This window comes from Hypanus sabinus, chromosome 14 (genome assembly GCF_030144855.1).
Source record: "Hypanus sabinus isolate sHypSab1 chromosome 14, sHypSab1.hap1, whole genome shotgun sequence".
Lineage (NCBI taxonomy): Eukaryota > Metazoa > Chordata > Chondrichthyes > Myliobatiformes > Dasyatidae > Hypanus > Hypanus sabinus.
This window is the reverse complement of record NC_082719.1, coordinates 58930607-58948711: the sequence shown is the minus strand read 5'-3', so window position 1 is coordinate 58948711 and position 18105 is coordinate 58930607. Positions and strand designations below refer to the sequence as shown.

The 18105-nt window shown below is 38.9% G+C and overlaps 1 protein-coding gene across 5 annotated transcripts in view; it reads right to left on the bottom strand.

Annotated features, from left to right (window-relative positions):
- Positions 1-208: 208 nt before the first annotated feature.
- The window catches only part of micu3a (mitochondrial calcium uptake family, member 3a), a 152844-nt gene continuing 134947 nt past the window's right edge, over positions 209-18105 (bottom strand). For all 5 annotated transcript variants that reach the window (XM_059989268.1, XM_059989267.1, XM_059989265.1 and 2 more), the window contains 2 exons: positions 6439-6507; positions 209-1400 (listed from right to left, as the gene is read on the bottom strand). In XM_059989268.1, the coding sequence (XP_059845251.1) occupies positions 6439-6507 (69 nt within the window). In that variant the 3' untranslated portion in view covers positions 209-1400. The remainder of the gene's footprint in view (positions 1401-6438; positions 6508-18105) is intronic.

Sequence of the window (18105 nt, the reverse complement as noted above, 5' to 3'; positions counted from 1 at the left end):
ACAAATTTTCTGTGGTTTGGCATGTTTCTCCATTGGTTTTCCAAATTTTAGGTAAGTTTATTCACTCTCAAAAAAGTAGAATACTTTGGTGGATATTACTGTGATTAAAGATTTCTAGTACTTAGTAAATTTCAGCATGGCAGAGCACTTGTGTCTCATTTGTGTTTAATAACTGCCAAGTCAAAAATAACACTTTGAAATCCAATAAAACATTTAATCTCTAACTTTATTTATAATTGCAATATGTATTTCACAAATTACCATAGCTAAGGCTAACTTTTTTTTGAAAAGGTGTACTATGTAATTGTAACTATAAAGCAATGTAGACATCAGTCTTCAAGTTTGAATTGCTTTTGAATGCTAATTGTAACTGTTAACTATAGCAACGCAGTCTAAATTTGAAAATTTGTGTTTAATTATACAGTATTACAAGCTGATAGAAATTATACTGTGGTTTTATCATACCAATAAATTGCCATGCACGAACTGTGCTACAATAAATAAGATGAAAATAGAGGTTATTTTCAAGATAAAAAGTAAAATGTTTGCTTAACTTGGGTGACAAGGATATAATAACACGTTTCCCTCGTAAGAACATGTTGTCATTTAAATTAATATGAAAACTCATATCTTTGCCTGATTTGTTTATATAAATTACAAAGAATTGACGACAATATTGCAGGCCAATTGTGTTACATATAAAAATTTTTCTAGCTCACTTCATCCAACCTTAACCTTCATGTTCTTTTCCACATTCCCCATGAATACACTCATTGTCTTTATCCTTACAAATTAAATTCCAAATAATAATACATTTTTAATTCAGTTCAAGCCATAGAAATTAACTTTATTTCCTCCCAAAAGGTTGTAGGTCTGAGTTTTTTCATTAACACAAACAAAACGCATCTTGGGATTGATGTTCAGCCTGCTTTGTCCTTATACTTTTAATGATTTTATAAAATCAGTGATCGTGATATCTTGCTTGTTCATATTAATTTGCTCCTGTATTTCTAACTTCGACTTCTCAGTTTATATTTTGTACATGAAGTGATAGTGAAGCACTAGCAGAATATATAGAATTATGATCACACATGCTTCTTATTTCTATTCTTAGTTTACTTGTTTAAACTAAAAGAGTTGAACTAATTGAGCAGTGCATTAAGTACTTGGTCATAATGCAGTCAAACTTTCCTAATAATTGTACAGTTAAATGGCAGTACAAGGGTAATTGTATTTCTTGCAAAGATAACAAAGTAGCATTCCACCTTGACAATGGATTTTCTAGGATATTTATGACCATCAAAAGAAACAGGCTTCATATTGTCTTCAGTTGCTTCAAGTATTTGTCCATTTTTATGCATAAAACTGTAGTAACCTTTAATAGCAGGCCTTTTGAACACCTGTGGAATAAGCAAAGAAAATTAATAAGCATTTGCTACCTTTTAACTTTAACTATCCTAATCTTCTTCTAGGTAGCCTCTCATATTCCACCCTCCATAATTTAGAACAGCATGCCCCATATCCATGCAGAAAATCTTCTTTGCCTGTAACTCCTCTGGTACTGGTCTGAACTGTTCCCCAACCTGGCAATTACTATTTTTAAATTCCCATCCATTTTCAACATGTATTGCCCAACCCTATCTATATTATCTCTGCCTGCCCTTCAGCACTTTGAGATCTCCACATTTCACCAATTCTAGCTTTATTCCTAATTTTAATTGCTCCACCAATGTTCCTCCGGCTGCTTAAGCAATGATTTCCTTCACTTCTTCCCTAAGCCTTTTAAGAGTTTCCTTCATATTTAGTTCTTGAGACCAATTTTGACACTGTTCTAATGTCTTAGCTTCTGTCAAATTTTGTATAATAATGACCAACAAAGCCCTTCAGTAGTTTTACATTGCAAGTGCTACATATGTTCATGGTGCTGTCAAAGAAGTATTAAAAGTCAGTCACTTTAAAATGAATTTTCTATTAACCAATACATTGTTGGATAATGAAGCTGTTTTAATAAAGATATTGACTGAAGATGTCTGCATATCCTATGCTTCATGAATATTATAGTGGTGAGATTAATGGGCATATTTCAGAAGCTTTTTCTAAATGACCAGAACATTTTGTTTTTAGTAATTTGGAAAAAAGGTTATTCATATTTGGTTAATCAATATTTTGACAAAAAATAAATTTTTTCGTGGTTACTCCTAATTAGTTTCTAAATTAGACTGACTATTAGAAGTCAAAGATATAAAATATCTTAATCCCTGCAGAGTCCTCCTCACTAGCAACTCAAAAGTTCTTGAAAAATTGGGGAAGCCTTCACATCAAGCAACAACTTTACACAGTTCTATCATTTAGACCATAGAACATAGAATAATACAGCACATTACAGGCCCTTTGGTCCACAATGTTGTGCCGACCCTCAAACCCTGCCTCACATATAACCCCCTACCGTAAATTCCTCTATATACCTGTCTAGTAGTCTCTTAAACTTCACTAGTGTACATGCCTCCACCACTGACTCAGGCAGTGCATTCCACGCACCAACCACTCTCTGAGTGAAAAATCTTCCTCTAATATCCCCCTTGAACTTCCCTCCCCTTACCTTAAAGCCATGTCCTCTTGTACTGAAAAGTGGTGCCCTGGGGAAGAGGCACTGGCTGTCCACTCTGTCTATTCCTCTTAATATCTTGTCCAGCTCTATCATGTCTCCTCTCATCCTCCGTCTCTCCAAAGAGTAAAGCCCTAGCTCCCTTAATCTCTGATCATAATCCATACTCTTTAAACCAGGCAGCATCCTGGTAAATCTCCTCTGTACCCTTTCCAATGCTTCCACATCCTTCCTATAGTGAGGCGACCAGAACTGGACTCAGTACTCCAAGTGTGGCCTAACTAGAGTTTTATAGAGCTGCATCATTACATCACGTCTCTTAAACTCTATCCCTTGACTTATGAAAGCTAACACCCCATAAGCTTTCTTAACTACCCTATGTACCTGTGAGGCAACTTTCAGGGATCTGTGGACAGGTCCCCCAGATCCCTCTGCTCCTCCACACTACCAAGTATCCTGCCATTTACTTTGTACTCTGTCTTGGAGTTTGTCCTTCCAAAGTGTACCACCTCATACTTCTCCCGGTTGAACTCCATCCGCCACATCTCAGCCCACTTCTGCATCCTCTCAATGTCTCTCTGCAATCTTTGACAATCCTCTACACTATCTACAACACCGCCAACCTTTGTGTCGTCTGCAAACTTGTCAACCCACCCTTCTACCCCCACATCTGGGACGTTAATAAAAATCACAAAAAGTAGAGGTCCCAGAACAAATCCTTGTGGGACACCACTAGTCACGTCTCCAATCTGAATGTACTCCCTCCACCACCAACCTCTGCCTTCTGCAGGCAAGCCAATTCTGAATCCACCTGGCCAAACTTCCCTGGATCCCATGCCTTCTGACTTTCTGACTAAGCCTACCATGTGGAACCTTGTCAAATGCCTTACTAAAATCCATGTAGAGCACATCCACAACACTACCCTCATCTATATGCCTGGTCACCTCCTTAGAGAACTCTATCAGGCTTGTTAGGCACAATCTGCCCTTCACAAAGCCATGCTGACTGTCCCTTATCAGACCATGATTCTCTAAATGCCCATAGATCCTATCTCTAAGAATCTTCTCCAACAGCTTTCCCAGCACAGACGTAAGGCTCACTGGTCTATAACTGCCTGGACTATCCCTACTACCTTTTTTGAACAAGGGGAAACATTTGCCTCCCTCCAATCCTCCAGTATCATTCCCGTGGACAACGAGGACATAAAGATCCTAGCCAGAGTTCATCAATCTCTTCCCTAGCCTCGTGGAGCAGCCTGGGGAATATTCCGTCAGGTCCTGGGGACTTATCCATCCTAATGTATTTTAACAACTCCAATACCTCCTCTCCCTTAATATCAACATGCTCTAGAACATCAACCTCACTCATATTGTCTTCACCATCATCAAGTTCCCTCTCAGTGGTGAATACCAAAGAGAAGTATTCATTGAGGACCTTGCTCACTTCCATAGCCTCCCGGCACATCTTCCCACTTTTATCTCTAATCAGTCCTACCTTCACTCCTGTCATCCTTTTGTTCTTCACATAATTGAAGAATGCCTTAGGGTTTTCCTTTACCCTACTCGCCAAGGCCTTCTCATGCACCCTTCTTGCTCTTCTCAGCCCCTTTTTAAGTTCCTTTCTTGCTACCCTATATTCCTCAATAGACCCATCTGATCCTTGCTTCCTAAACCTCATGTATGCTGCCTTCTTCCACCTGACTAGATTTTCCACCTCACTTGTCACCCATGGTTCCTTCACCCTACCATTCTTTATCTTCCTCACTGGGACAAATTTATCCCTAACATCCTGCAAGAGATCCTTAAACATCAACGTCATGTCCATAGTACATTTCCCTGCAAAAACATCATCCCAATTCACACCTGCAAGTTCTAGCCTTATGGCCTCATAATTTGCCCTTCCCCAATTAAAAATTTTCCTGTCCTCTCTGATTCTATCCTTTTCCACGATAATGCTAAAGGCCAGGGAGCGGTGATCACTGTCCCCCAGATGCTCACCCACTGACAGATCTGTGACCTGACCCAGTTCATTACCTAATACTAGATCTAGTATGGCATTCCCCCTAGTCGGCCTGTCAACATGCTGTGACAGGAATCCATCTTGGACACACTTAACAAACTCCGCCCCATCTAAACCCTTGGAACTAATCAGGTGCTAATCAATATTAGGGAAGTTAAAGTCCTCCATGATAACAACCCTGTTATTTTTGCACCATTCCAAAATCTCCCTCCCAATCTGCTCCTCGGTATCTCTGCTGCTACCAGGAGACCTATAGAATACCCCCAGTAGAGTAAATGCTCCCTTCCTGTTCCTGACTTCCACCCATACTGACTTAAAAGAGGATCCTGCTACATTACCCACCCTTTCTGCAGCTGTAATAGTATCCCTGACTAGTAATGCCACCCCTCCTCCCCTTCCCCCCCTCTCTATCCCTTTTAAAGCACTGAAATCCAGGAATATTGAGAATCCATTCCTGCCCTGGTGCCAGCCAAGTCTCCGTAATGGCCACTACATCATAATTCTATGTATGTATTCAAGCTCTCAGTTCATCACCTTTGTTCCTGATGCTTCTTGCATTGAAGTACACACACTTTAGCCCTTCTACCTTACTACCTTTACACCCTTTATTCTGCTTCTCTTTCCTCAAAGCCTCTCTATATGTTACATCTGGCTTTACTCCATGCACTTCTTCCACTGCTCTATTGCTCCGGGTCCCAGCCCCCTTGCAAAGTAGTTTAAACCCTCCCGAACCATATTACTGTGTATATTCTGTCCCAGCAGCATTATAAAATCAAACACAATCAGGGAGTTTTTATTGACATTTGAGCAAAAAATCAAGGAAAATAACTTGGCAAAATAACTATGCAAATTGCTAGTATACTCAAAATATGTAGAAAATTAAGTCTGCCAGTGGATTAAAACTGGAAATCTTGCTTGAAGTCCAATGACTGATATCACACAAACATCTTACAATTAGTTTATTCATAATTATTAAGTGTTTTGGAAACTTAAATATCAGAAATGCAATAAAATATTGATTATGTAAATCAGAACAGGGAAATATCTCAGATTATCCTTAAAGTTCCTAAATATAGTACCCTGCACTGTTTGAAAATTCTTATCAAAACCAACATACTCAGTGGCTACTTTATTAAGTACACCTGCTTATTAATATCTAATCAGCCAATCAAGTGGCAGCAACTCACTCCTTAAAAGCATGCAGACATAGTCAAGAGGTTCAGTTGTTGTTCAGTCCAAACATCAGAATGGGGAAGAAATATGATCTAAGTGATTGTGGAATGATTGTTGGTGCCAGACAGGGTGGTTTGTGTATCTCAGAAACTGCTGAACTCCTGGGATTTTCATGTACAACAGTCTCTAGAGCTTACAGAGAATGCAGTGGAAAAACAAAGAAAAAATCATCCAATGAACGGCAGCTTTGAGGGCAAAAATGCCTTTTGATGAGAGAGTTAGAGGAGGATGGCCAGACTAGTTCAAACTGACAGGAAGGCGACACAACTCAAATAACCATGTTTTTCAATTATGTGTGCAGAAGAGCATCTCTGAATACACAAAATGTCAAACCTTGAAGTGGATAGGACACAACAGTGGAAGACCACGAACTTAAGAAGTATATTCAATGGGTCACTGTATATTCCATCAAAGAGCTTCTCCCATTGGGAGATTACTGAAGACAATTGTTACAAAGTTTGATGAGAAAATATAATGGAATTACATTTTAAATGATAAAGTATAAACAATAAACAATAACAGTATTTTGATAAGCCATGTAAATATCTCTTTAAGAAAAATCAACATAAATTCTACATACTTATCTGCGGACAAACTCCTTTCTTAAGCAGATTTTAAAATTGGGATATCCGTGTGTAGATTTGTAGCCCTGCAGGATGAAAGGTAGGGAACCAGAAGAGACAGTAATATTAAATAATTTGTAGGTTTTAGTTTTAATTAAATTTAAATATTTGAAATGTTAACTGCCTTTTAGCTAAGGCATTATCTTAACAGTAAATAATAATCTAGTACTGATATGCATTTATGAAAATGTAGCATTTTATAATTTTAGTTTGCAGAGCACTTACATAAATGAGTATTTTATTAATTATTTCAAATCAAATCAAAGTTTAAATCACTATTTACATTACCATTTCAGCTTTCATAAAATTAGTCAAAAGTAAATGTTTCTCTTCTACAATGTTGTCTATCTTGGATATTTACAGTGTTTTCCATTTTTCTTCCAGAGTTCCTGGAACAAAGGTATTTTGTTTTTGCATTGTACAAATGACAATACAGTAACATTCATAAATGTAACAGTATCAATTAGATAACTGTAACTGTGGAATTTCAAGTCATTTGCATTGCCGATAATTATCCATTAAAGTGCAATACAGAATACTTGATTTTAGAACAAAGATATTAATATCTTATGTATTTACTCACATTTTGCAATTAACAATCAGGAACAGTTATCATTCAGTCCTTCTCAGGATTTCTGTTATCTTTTATATTGTTATTCATGGTTAAGAAACTATGAAGGAGTATTGCCTGCTTCAGAGACTGGGTACAGGGCAAGTAAATCAGTCTATCTAGTGGTTCTTCTATTTCCCTATTATAATTCTAAATGCAAAGTCTGGGAGGGGAATAAATTGAGAGAAATACATGTCCAGCCATAACATCTTGGTCGGCTGCTTTCTTATCTTTACATTAAATTGTGTATGACATAATTTGTATGATTTTTCAGTGAATAAGACAGGGCAAAATAGACCTGCTTATTCAAGGAAAAGTTCTCAAAATTATTTCAAAGTGTCTAATTTTATACCTGAAATAATTTGCTTAATTCTAACAATTTTTTAATTGCATATGCAATAGTTAACTAAGCAAATTTTAAGAACTTTAAGCATTTTTATTGAATTTCCAAAGGTGCTTAGATTGCAAATTCTACTTCTTCATTTTTCTATCTTGTGTATTTTCAATTTCAGCCTTTTGTACACATATTGTTTACATCATTAAGAATTTTTAACCACTAAATAAAGTAACAAATGCAAAATGTTAAATTAATAGCTTGTAGATATTCTGTTCCCATATTGGCCTCCTCAGTCACCACAAAACCTGAATGGATGTATGACAAACATGAGGAAATTTGCAGATGCTGGAAATTCAAATAACATACACAAAATGCTGGTGGAACACAGCAGGCCAGCCTGGCCTGCTGTGTTCCACCAGCATTTTGTGTGTGTTGTTTGGATGTATGACATCCTTGATCCTTAGAGACTGGCTGAGCAGGATGTTATATATCACAGGATGCTATTCATAAAAGAGCTGGGCCACCATCCTGGTCAATATTTATCATTTGTATTACTGCTTTCTGCAGCACTCTGTCAAACTGAAATTAGTGGCAACTATAAAAGTAGTTTATTTGCTGTGAAGTGTTTGCAATTACTTATAATTGTGAAAGGAGCTATATAAATGTATATTTGGAGCACATTTTATTGGGAAGCCCCAACATTTTGTAGATGTGTGACAAGCCTATATGGTGATCCCCATTACTCCAATTTGTCTTCAATTTTATAAAGGTGGATACTTTTTCATCTTCATATTGTTTCTGGCCTATATTCCTCATACACACTGCAGTGCATCAATAGTGGTCCTGCAGTGGATCTCTGGAAATCCCTTGGCAATGGAAATTCTTTCAGAGGACTTAGTAGATGTAACATCATCACAATTCACTGAGGACAAACGGTCAAATTTTATGGAATTGAGGAGATTGGTGCTATTTTTGTCTCTTCACAAGAAAGGATACTATGACCCTTAATGTCTTGCAACATCACATCTTAGATAGTGAAAATTAATTTAGCTAAAAAAACCCTAAAAATAATTTAGATGTATGCAATTACATCAAAGTTGATGAAGATATTAAGAGAGAGTGGAGTATAAAGCAATTCCACAAAGCTCTCGAGTAGAAAGTCCACTTGGAGGCTGATATTTTCTCAACATCTACAGAACAGCACTAGTAAGATTTAAAACTATAACTTCCAGGAAAGCAATTGACATGCTTTTAAATCCACTGTTCATATATGTATATTATATATATATATTTTAAAACTTCAGATTGTTATAGAAACAATAAATCTAATGAACCCCAGCAGATGGCAGCAAAGTTCCCCAGGATTATACATTTTCAGCACTAACATACTTCATGTTTTGAGACACCATAGTGAATTTAGATATATAAATCTAAATTAACTTCAAGATAAAAGCTGTGTTTTGTATTGGTTTTAACTGAACTTGCACTGCTCAAGTAAATAAATGCCAGCCTTGTGCACATGATTGAATTAAATCCAACTATTGACAAATTATTGCCATCATTGTTCAGATCATTATTACATATCACAAAAATAAGGAATGTTTCCAGAATGTATAGCTCAAGAGAGTAAAGTATCACATTTAAATTGATACAGTCAAAAATGCAAATAGTAGATTATTCTCATTTCTATTAGTTACCGTATATTGGTTATCTTCTCTCTACACTCTAAGTCCCAATACAGAATCCTGACCTGAATTATTGAACATCCCTAATTCCATGGATGTTGCTTGACTAGTGCACTGAGATCATCAAGCGGTTTGTATTGGGTGTCAAGATCTTTGAGGACTTAACGTAGTCCAAACATATTGATGCAGCTATAAAGAAGTCAAGTCAGCAACTACACTTCATTAGGAGCTTGAAGAGATTTGGTATGTCAACAAAAATACTCAAAAACTTCTATAGATGTACTGTGGTGAGCATTCTGACAGGCTGCATCACTGTTTGATATGTGGGGGAGGGCCTACTGCACAGGACCAAAATAATCTGCAGAGGGTCATAAATTTAGTTGGCTCCATCTTGGCTCCTACAAAGTACCCAGGATATCTTCAAGGAGCAGTGTCTCAGAAAGGCAGCAACCATTATTAAACACCACCAGCACCCAGGGGCATGCTCGTTTCTCATTGCTGCCATCAGGTAGGAGGTACAGAAGCCTAAAGGCACACCCTCAGTGATTCAGGAACAGCTTCATCCCCTCTGCCATCTGATTCCTAAATGGACATTGAACCTGTGAACACTACCTCACTTATTTTTAATAATATTTCTGTTTTTGTATGATTTTGAATCTATTCAATATACGTATACCATAATTTATTTATTTATCCTATATTATATATTGCATTGAACCGCTGCTGCTAAGTTAACAAATTTCATGTCACATGCTTTTGATAATAAACCTGATTCTGATTCCACATCACATCTGGCTTTGCGATATTTCTGTATAGTTGTTTCCATCACCTCCACATTACAAGGATCTGTCATATCCCTGCTCCACTTGTTTCTGGAGCAGGGATATGATAGAGAGCAACACATCTTTAACAGAAATATAAAAACTGCCCACATTTGAAGTTACTATCACATTTTTATTACTAATGGTGAGTATTAAAGCTGCACTATTATTTTGATATTAATTTTCAGTGCTGTGGATTTGATATTAAAGTTACAGGAGTACTTATGATGTTAATTTCTGGCCCTGAATATCTCACCATCTAGAATAAATACTTAATTTAAATGATCCAAAACCACCAGTTCAAATTCCCCAATGAACAGAATAGATTTCTAACAACAACGTAGAATTTCCCAAACTATTCAGCTGAGACAAGCTATTGCATTCAAATAAGAAGAAAGAAAACAATTATCAAGTGTGAAGCCAGGCACTGAATTCCAAAATAGCAAAGTTATTCTCAGCACAGTGAAGCATGCAATGTTCCCCAATGGAAACTGGACTATACATTGGAAGAGATCTGCCAAAATTTAGACAAGCAAATGTCTTGAATAGCTATAGTCACAAAATCACACCTTCCAACCAGTGTTCCAGGTTCATGAATTACTGTTCTTAAGTGTATTACAAGAACATAAGACATAGAAACAGAATTAGGCCCTTCAGCCCATCGAGCCTTCTCCACTATTTCATCATGGCTGATCCTGGAACCCACTCAACTCAATACACCTGCCTTCTCACCTTATCCTTTGATGACATGACTGATCAGGAATCTTAACAATTTCCACCTTAAATATACTTACAGACTTGGCCTCCACTGTGGTCTGCGACAGAGCATTCCACAGAATCTCTACTCGCTGGCTAAAAAAAATTCCTCCTTACCTCTAAAAGGTAGCTCCTCAATACTGAGGCTGTGCTCTCTAGTTCTGGATATCCCCACCATAGGAAGCATCCTCTTCACATCCACCCTATCCATGCCTTTCAACATTCAGTAGGTTTCAATGAGATTTCTCCCCCCTCCCCCAGCTTTCCCCAAAGCTGCCAAACACTTCTCATATGTTAACCCCTTCATTTCTGGAATCATCCTTGAGAACCTCCTCTGGACTCCCTCCAATGACAACATACCCGTTCTGAGATATGGGGCCCAAAACTGTTGACAATACTCTCAAGTGTGGCCTGACTAATGTGTTATAAAGGCACAGCATTATTTCTGTGCTTTTATATTCTATTCCCCTTGAAATAAATAGCAACATGGCATTTGCCTTCCTTACCAGACTCAACCTATAAATTAACCTTCTGGGAGTCTTGCATGAGGACCCGTAAGTCCCTCTGCACCTCCAATGTTTGAAGCTTCTCCCCATATAGGTAATAGTCTGCACTATTGTTCCTTTTACCAAAATACATTATCATTCACTGTATTCCATTGCCATTTTTTTTGCCCATTCTTCCAATTTTTTAAGGTCTTGATGCAATTGCATTGCTTCCTCAGAACTACCTTCCCCTCTATGTATCTTCATTTTGTCTGCATACTTTGCCACAAAGCCATCAATTCTATTATCTAAATCATTGACAAACAATGTGAAAAGTAGCAGTCCCAATACTGACCCCTTAGGAACACCAGTAGCACAGGCAGCCAAAGGGCCCCATTTATTCTCACTCGCTGTCTCCTGCCCGTCAGCCATTCTCCTCTATCCATGCCAGTATCTTTCCTGTAACACCATAGGATTTTATCTTGTTAAGCAGCCTCACGTGTGACATCTTATCAAATGCCTTCTGAAAATCCAAGTAAATGACAACCACTGCCTCTCCTTTGTCCACCCTGCTTGTTACTTCCTCGAAGAGATCTAACAGACTTGTCAGGCAAAATTTCCCTTGATAGAAACCATGCTGACTTTGACTTATTTGATTAGTCTCCAAGTACCCTAAAACCTCATCCTTAATAATAGACTCCAACACTTTCCCAACCACTGAGGTTAGGCTAACTAGCCTACAGTTTCTTTTGCCTTCCTCCCTTCTTAAAGAGTGGAGTGACATTTGCAATTTTCCAGTCCTCCGGGACCATGCTAGAATCAAGTGATTTTGAAAGATCATGACCAATACGTCCATTATCTCTTCAGGAACCTCTCTCAGGACTCTTACATGCATTTCATTTGGTCCAGGTGACTTATTCACCTTAAGATCTTTGAGTTTATCCAGCACTTTTTCCTTTGTAATAGCTCTCTGACACTCACAGACCTCTGGCACACTGCTAGTGTCTTCCACAGTGAAGACTGATGCCAAGTACCTATTAAGTTCATCCGCCATTTCTTTGTCCACTATTACTACCTCACTAGTATCATGTTCCAGTGATCCAATATCAACTCTAACCTCCCCTTTACTCTTTATATAACTGAAAATAGCTTTTAGTATCTTGCTTATATTATTGGCCAGTTTGCCCTCATATTTAATCTTTTCCCTTATAGCTTTTTAGTTGCCTTTTGTTGGATTTTAAGTTTCCAATCATCCAACCCCACTCACTTATGCTACCTTATATGCTCGTTCCTTGGCTTTTATGCAGTCCTTAACGTCCTTTGCAGCCATGGTTGCACACCCCTGCCATTTGAAAACAACTTCTTCTGTGAGACATATCTATCTTGTGCTTTGTGAATTATTCAGAAACTTTAGCCATCTCTGTTCAGCCATCATCCCTGCCAGTATTATGTTCTATTAGAAGGAGAGATTTCACCAGTCATATTGCCTGAGAACGATCACAATGTGCTTAGATTTCATGAAGTCTCATAACGTGGTTAGAAATGATCACTGCCCATTGCCATCCTTCAGCTAATGAATCAGTGTTCCTTTCTATTGAAAACCATTTAGGATGAAGTACAGAAGTAGGAAGGATGCAGAAACTGATCTGGATAACACCACCACTGACTGATTCTTGACTTAGCTGCTATCTGAGTGTGCAGCAGAGGATGGGAGAATAGGAAGGGAAAAGCTCCTCTCATCTCAATATCACCAACTTATCAGGTATGACTGACCACTAGAGTACTATCTTCACACTGAGGAAGATCTAGACAATATTCTGGGCTCACTAATGGTAATTACATTTGTGTCACACAAATGGCAGATATTGACCATCATCAATAAGACAGAAATTTTAACAATTTATTCTTGACATTTAACTAAGTTCCCACCATCAATATCCTGGGCATTAATAATAAGCAGAATCTTAACTTGTCCAGCATAAACATCAAGTTACAAGAGGTGGTAAGAGGTTGGATATCCTGCAGCTATCAATTTATGTCACAATTCTCTCTGAAGCCTTTGTATCCTTTACAATATGCATGCCAGGGGCATAGAACAGTACCCAATTACCTGAATGAATGAAACCAAAACACACATGATAAATGATTATTTATCACATGTACAGTGAAAAGCATTGTTTGTATTACCAACCAACAGACCTGAGAGTGTGCTGTGGGCATACATTCCATACGTTCAAGCGCTATACATTCCAGCACCAACATAGAATACCCACAATGTTCGGCATGTTTTTGTCAAGGGGAAGGGTAGACACAACAAGTTCCAGGAACCTTGGTTGACGGGAAATACCAAGGCTCTGGTTAGGAAAAAGAAGGAAGCACACATTGCTTTTAGGCAACTGAGTACAAATGAATCACTTGGCGGGTATAAAAATTTCAGAGTAGGCTTAAGAGGGAAATCAGGAGGGCAAAAAGATGGTTTCCAGAGATTTGGCCAGCAGAGTTAATGATAATCACAAGATGTTTTCCAGTTACATTAACAGTAAAAGGGTGACAAAGAGAGACAAGGTAGTCTTAAAGGCTATCAGAGCCACCAATACTTTGAGCTGCAGGAGATGTCCAAGAAGATTTTTTATGTCTACTTCTCATGTTTACAGAGAAAAATATCATGGGATGCCAAAGAAGTGACAGCAATAAATAATAACATCTTGGAACATATTACAAGTAAGGAAGTATTTCAAATCCCCAGGGCCAGACAAAGTGCATGTCAAACCTCATGGAAGGCCAGTGAAGAAATTATGGAGGCTCTTGTAGAGATATTTGCTCCATCATTAATCACTAGAAAAGTTTCATTAGACTACAGGGTGGCTAAAATTGTTAGTAAAGACTGGCCAGAGAACTATGAGTTGTAGGAATGTTTTTAGAGGGAATTTTGAGTGACTAGGTCTATCATCACTTCAGTCAAAACGTCATCAGGACTAATTGGCATGATTTTATGTGTCTGACAAATAATATTGAAATATTTTGAAGGGGTAATTAAGGTAGGGCAGTAAATCATTTCAGTCTTTCTGAACCAGAAGCCCCAGAAGAGATCTGCAATCTGCTGAGGGCCATATCAGTGGTCCAAGTTCAACCTAAGGAAAGCCATCTCACATACAAAGAGGCAATTCTGGACTAAACTTGAATCACTGAATGATACTCAACAGCTGTGGAAGGGCCTACAAAGTGAAACGAAGCGACATAGGTAGCAACAAGGTTTCGCTCCCAAATGAGCTCAATGTCTTTTATACTTGCTTTGACTGTCAAAACATGGAGGAATCTTCATAAATTCCTGCAGGCTCCCGGTGACTCTGTGATTTCAGTCTCTGAGGCTGACCTGAGAGCATCCTTCAGGAGGGTGAACCCTCAGAAAGCATCTGGCCCAGATGGTCAAGTACTAAAAACCTGCACTGATCAAGTGGCTGGAGTGTTCACCAGTATCCTTAACCTCTCACTTCGGCGGTGTGAGGTACCCACCTGCTTCAAGCAGGCTTCAATTACACCTGCACTTAAGAGGAAGATGGTAATCTGCTTCAACGACTATGGTCCAGTAGCACTTACAACCACTGTGATGAAGTGCTTTTTGGTTGGAGATGAAACACATCAACCCCTGCCTGAGGAGAAATAAATGTGCTCCTATTTGCCTATCATCACAACGGGTCAACAAGAGATGCCATTACATTGGCTCTTCACTTAACGTTGGAACATCTGGACAACGGAGATACCTACATCAGGATGCTCTTCACTGACTACTGTTTGGCATTCAATACTATAAGCCCTTCAAAACTAATCGATAAGCTTCTAGACCTCGGCCTCAATATCTTCGTGCAACTGGATCCCCAATTTCTTCACTTTGAGGCTTCAGTCAGTTTGGATTGGCAACATCTCCACGATCTCCATCAGCATAAGTGCATCAGAAGGCAATGTACTTACTTGCTCTATACTTATGACTGTGAAGCTAAACACAGCTCCAATGCCATTCTTAAGTTTGCTGATGACACCACAGTCATTGGTCAAATCAAAGATGGCGACAAATCAGCATAATGAGTTAGACTGAAAATCTCGCTGAGTGGTTCCACAACAACCCTCTCTCACTCAATGCCAGCAAGACCAAGGAGCTGATATTAACTTCAAGAGGAGGAAACTGGAGGCCTATGAGCCAGTCCTCATTGAGGGATCAGAGGTGGAGAGGGGCAGCAACTCAAAATTCCTCAGTGTTATCATTTCAGAGGATCTGTCCTGGATCCAGTTAACCACATTATCATTCAGATCATTGAGATGGATGACAAACAACAGATCCAGCACTGATCCCTGTGGCATTCCACTAGTCACAGGCCTCCAGTGAGACAACATCTGCTATCACTCTCTGGCTTTTCCCACAAAGCCTATGTCTAATCCAAGTTACTACCTCATCCTGAATGCCAAGCAACTGAACCTTCTTGGCTAACCTCCAATGCGGGACCTTGTCAAATACCTTGTCAAATGTTCATGTAGAAAATGTCCACTGCCTTGCCTTCATCAATTTTCCTGGTAACATCCTTGAAAAGCTCTAAGATTGGTTAGCAATGACCTAGCATGCACAAAGTCATACTGACTATTTCTAATCAATCCTTGCTCATAAATCCACTCTCTTAGAAAACCTCCAGTAACTTTCCCAGAATTGATGTAAGGCTTACCAGCCTATAATTTCCTAGTTTATTCTTAAAGCCCTTCTTAAACAGCAGAACAACATTAACTATCCTCCAGTACCTTACCTGTCACTAAGGATGATTTAAATATCTCTACTCTGAGCCCTGCAGTTTCTGAACTTGCCTGCCACAGGGTTCAAGGGAACACATTGTCAGAGGGATTTACCATTTTGATTTGCCTCAAGACAGCAAACACCTCCTCCTCTGTAATCTGTATAGGACCCATGACCTTGCTGTTGCTTTGCCTTGCTTTTATGGACTTGGACCATCTCCTGAGTAAGTACGGATGCAAAAAATCTATTTAGAATGTCCCCATCTCTTATGGCTCCATGCATAGATTAGCATTCTGATCATCCAGAGGACTAATTTTGTCCCTTGCATCCTTTTGCTCGTAACATACCTGTATAAGCCCTTGGGATTCTCCTTCACCTTGTCTGCTCAAGCAACCACATGCCTTCTTTTAGCCACCTGACTTCTTCCTTAAGTGTTCTCTTGCCATTTTTACACTCCTCAAGTACCTCATTTGTTCCTACCTGACTAAGCCTGCTATGCACCTTGTTTTTTTTTCTTAACCAGGGTCTCAATATCACTTGAAAACTAAGATTCTCTAAACCAGTTGTCATTGCAATTTATTCTGACAGGCACATACAATTTTTTACTCTCAAAATTTCATCTTTGAAGACCTCCCACTTACATCTTTGCCAGAAAACAGCCTGTCCCAATCCACACTTGCCAGATCTTTCTGATACCATCAAAACTGGCCTTTCTCCAATTTACAATCGCAACCTGAGGACCAGATCTATCGTTTTGAAACTAATGGCATTATTGTCACTAGATGCAAAGTGTTCCCCTGAACAAACTCCTGTTACCTGCCCTGTCTCAGTCCCTAATAGGAGATCTAGTATTGTACATTCTCTCATTGGAATTTCTATGTACTGATTAAGGAAGCTTTCCGGAACACATTTGACGAACTCTATTTGAGGAAGGACATTCTTGCTATTGAGGGAGTGCAGCATAGATTCACAAGGTTAATTCCCGGAATGGCTGGACTGTCATATGTTGAAAGATTGGAGCGACTGGGCTTGTATACACTGGAATTTAGAAGGATGAGAGGGGATCTGATTGAAACATATAAGATTATTAAGGGATTGGACACACTGGAGGCAGGAAGCATGTTCCCGCTGATGGGTGAGTCCAGAACTAGAGGCTACAGTTTAAGAATAAGGGGTAGGCCATTTAGAACAGAGATGCGGGAAAAACTTTTTCACCCAGAGTGGTGGATATGTGGAATGCTCTGCCCCAGAAGGCAGTGGAGGCCAAGTCTCTGGATGCATTCAAGAGAGTTAGATAGAGCTCTTATGGATAGTGGGGTCAAGGGATATGGGGAGAGGGCAGGAACAGGGTACTGATTGTATAAGATCAGCCATGATCACAGTAAATGGCGGTGCTGGCTAGAAGGGCCAAATGGCCTACTCCTGCACCTACTGTCTATTGTCTATCCCAACTAGCCATTTTTACAGTATGGGACGTGTAAAGTGAAAAGCACTTACAATAACAAACTTAAGTCTCTTGTAGCAGTCAGAATTTGTTTCTTTAAATTCTGCAGACTATTGGGTAGTGTATAATATGGCTCCATTAACATAGTCATACCTTTCTTATTCCTCAGTTCTACCCATAACCTCTCACTAAACAAGTTCTCCAGTCTGTCCTCCTGATTGAACACTGGCATGACATTTTCCCTGATCAGTAATACCACTCCCCTCCCTTAATCACCCCCACCCTATCACATCTAAAACAACAGAACCCTGGAATATTGAGCTGTCAGTCCTGCCCCTCCTGAAACCAAAGCTCACTAATGACTACAATATCATAATCCCGTGTGTTGATCCATGCCCCTGAGCCAATCTGTATTTCATACAATACTTGTTGCACTGAAGAATACACAACTCAGAACATTAGTTCCACCATGCTCCATCTTTTGCTTCCTGACTTTTGTCTGACATTTTAACAACATCGTAGGATAGATAAAGGTACAGTGGATGTTGTATATTTGGACTTCCGGAAGGACTTTGACAAGTCACATGAGACTATTTACCAAGATAAGAGCTGATGATATTACAGGAAAGTTACTGGCATGGTTAGAGTATTGGCTGATTGGTAGGAGGCAGGGAGTGGGATTAAAAAGATCCTTTTCTGGTTGGCTGCC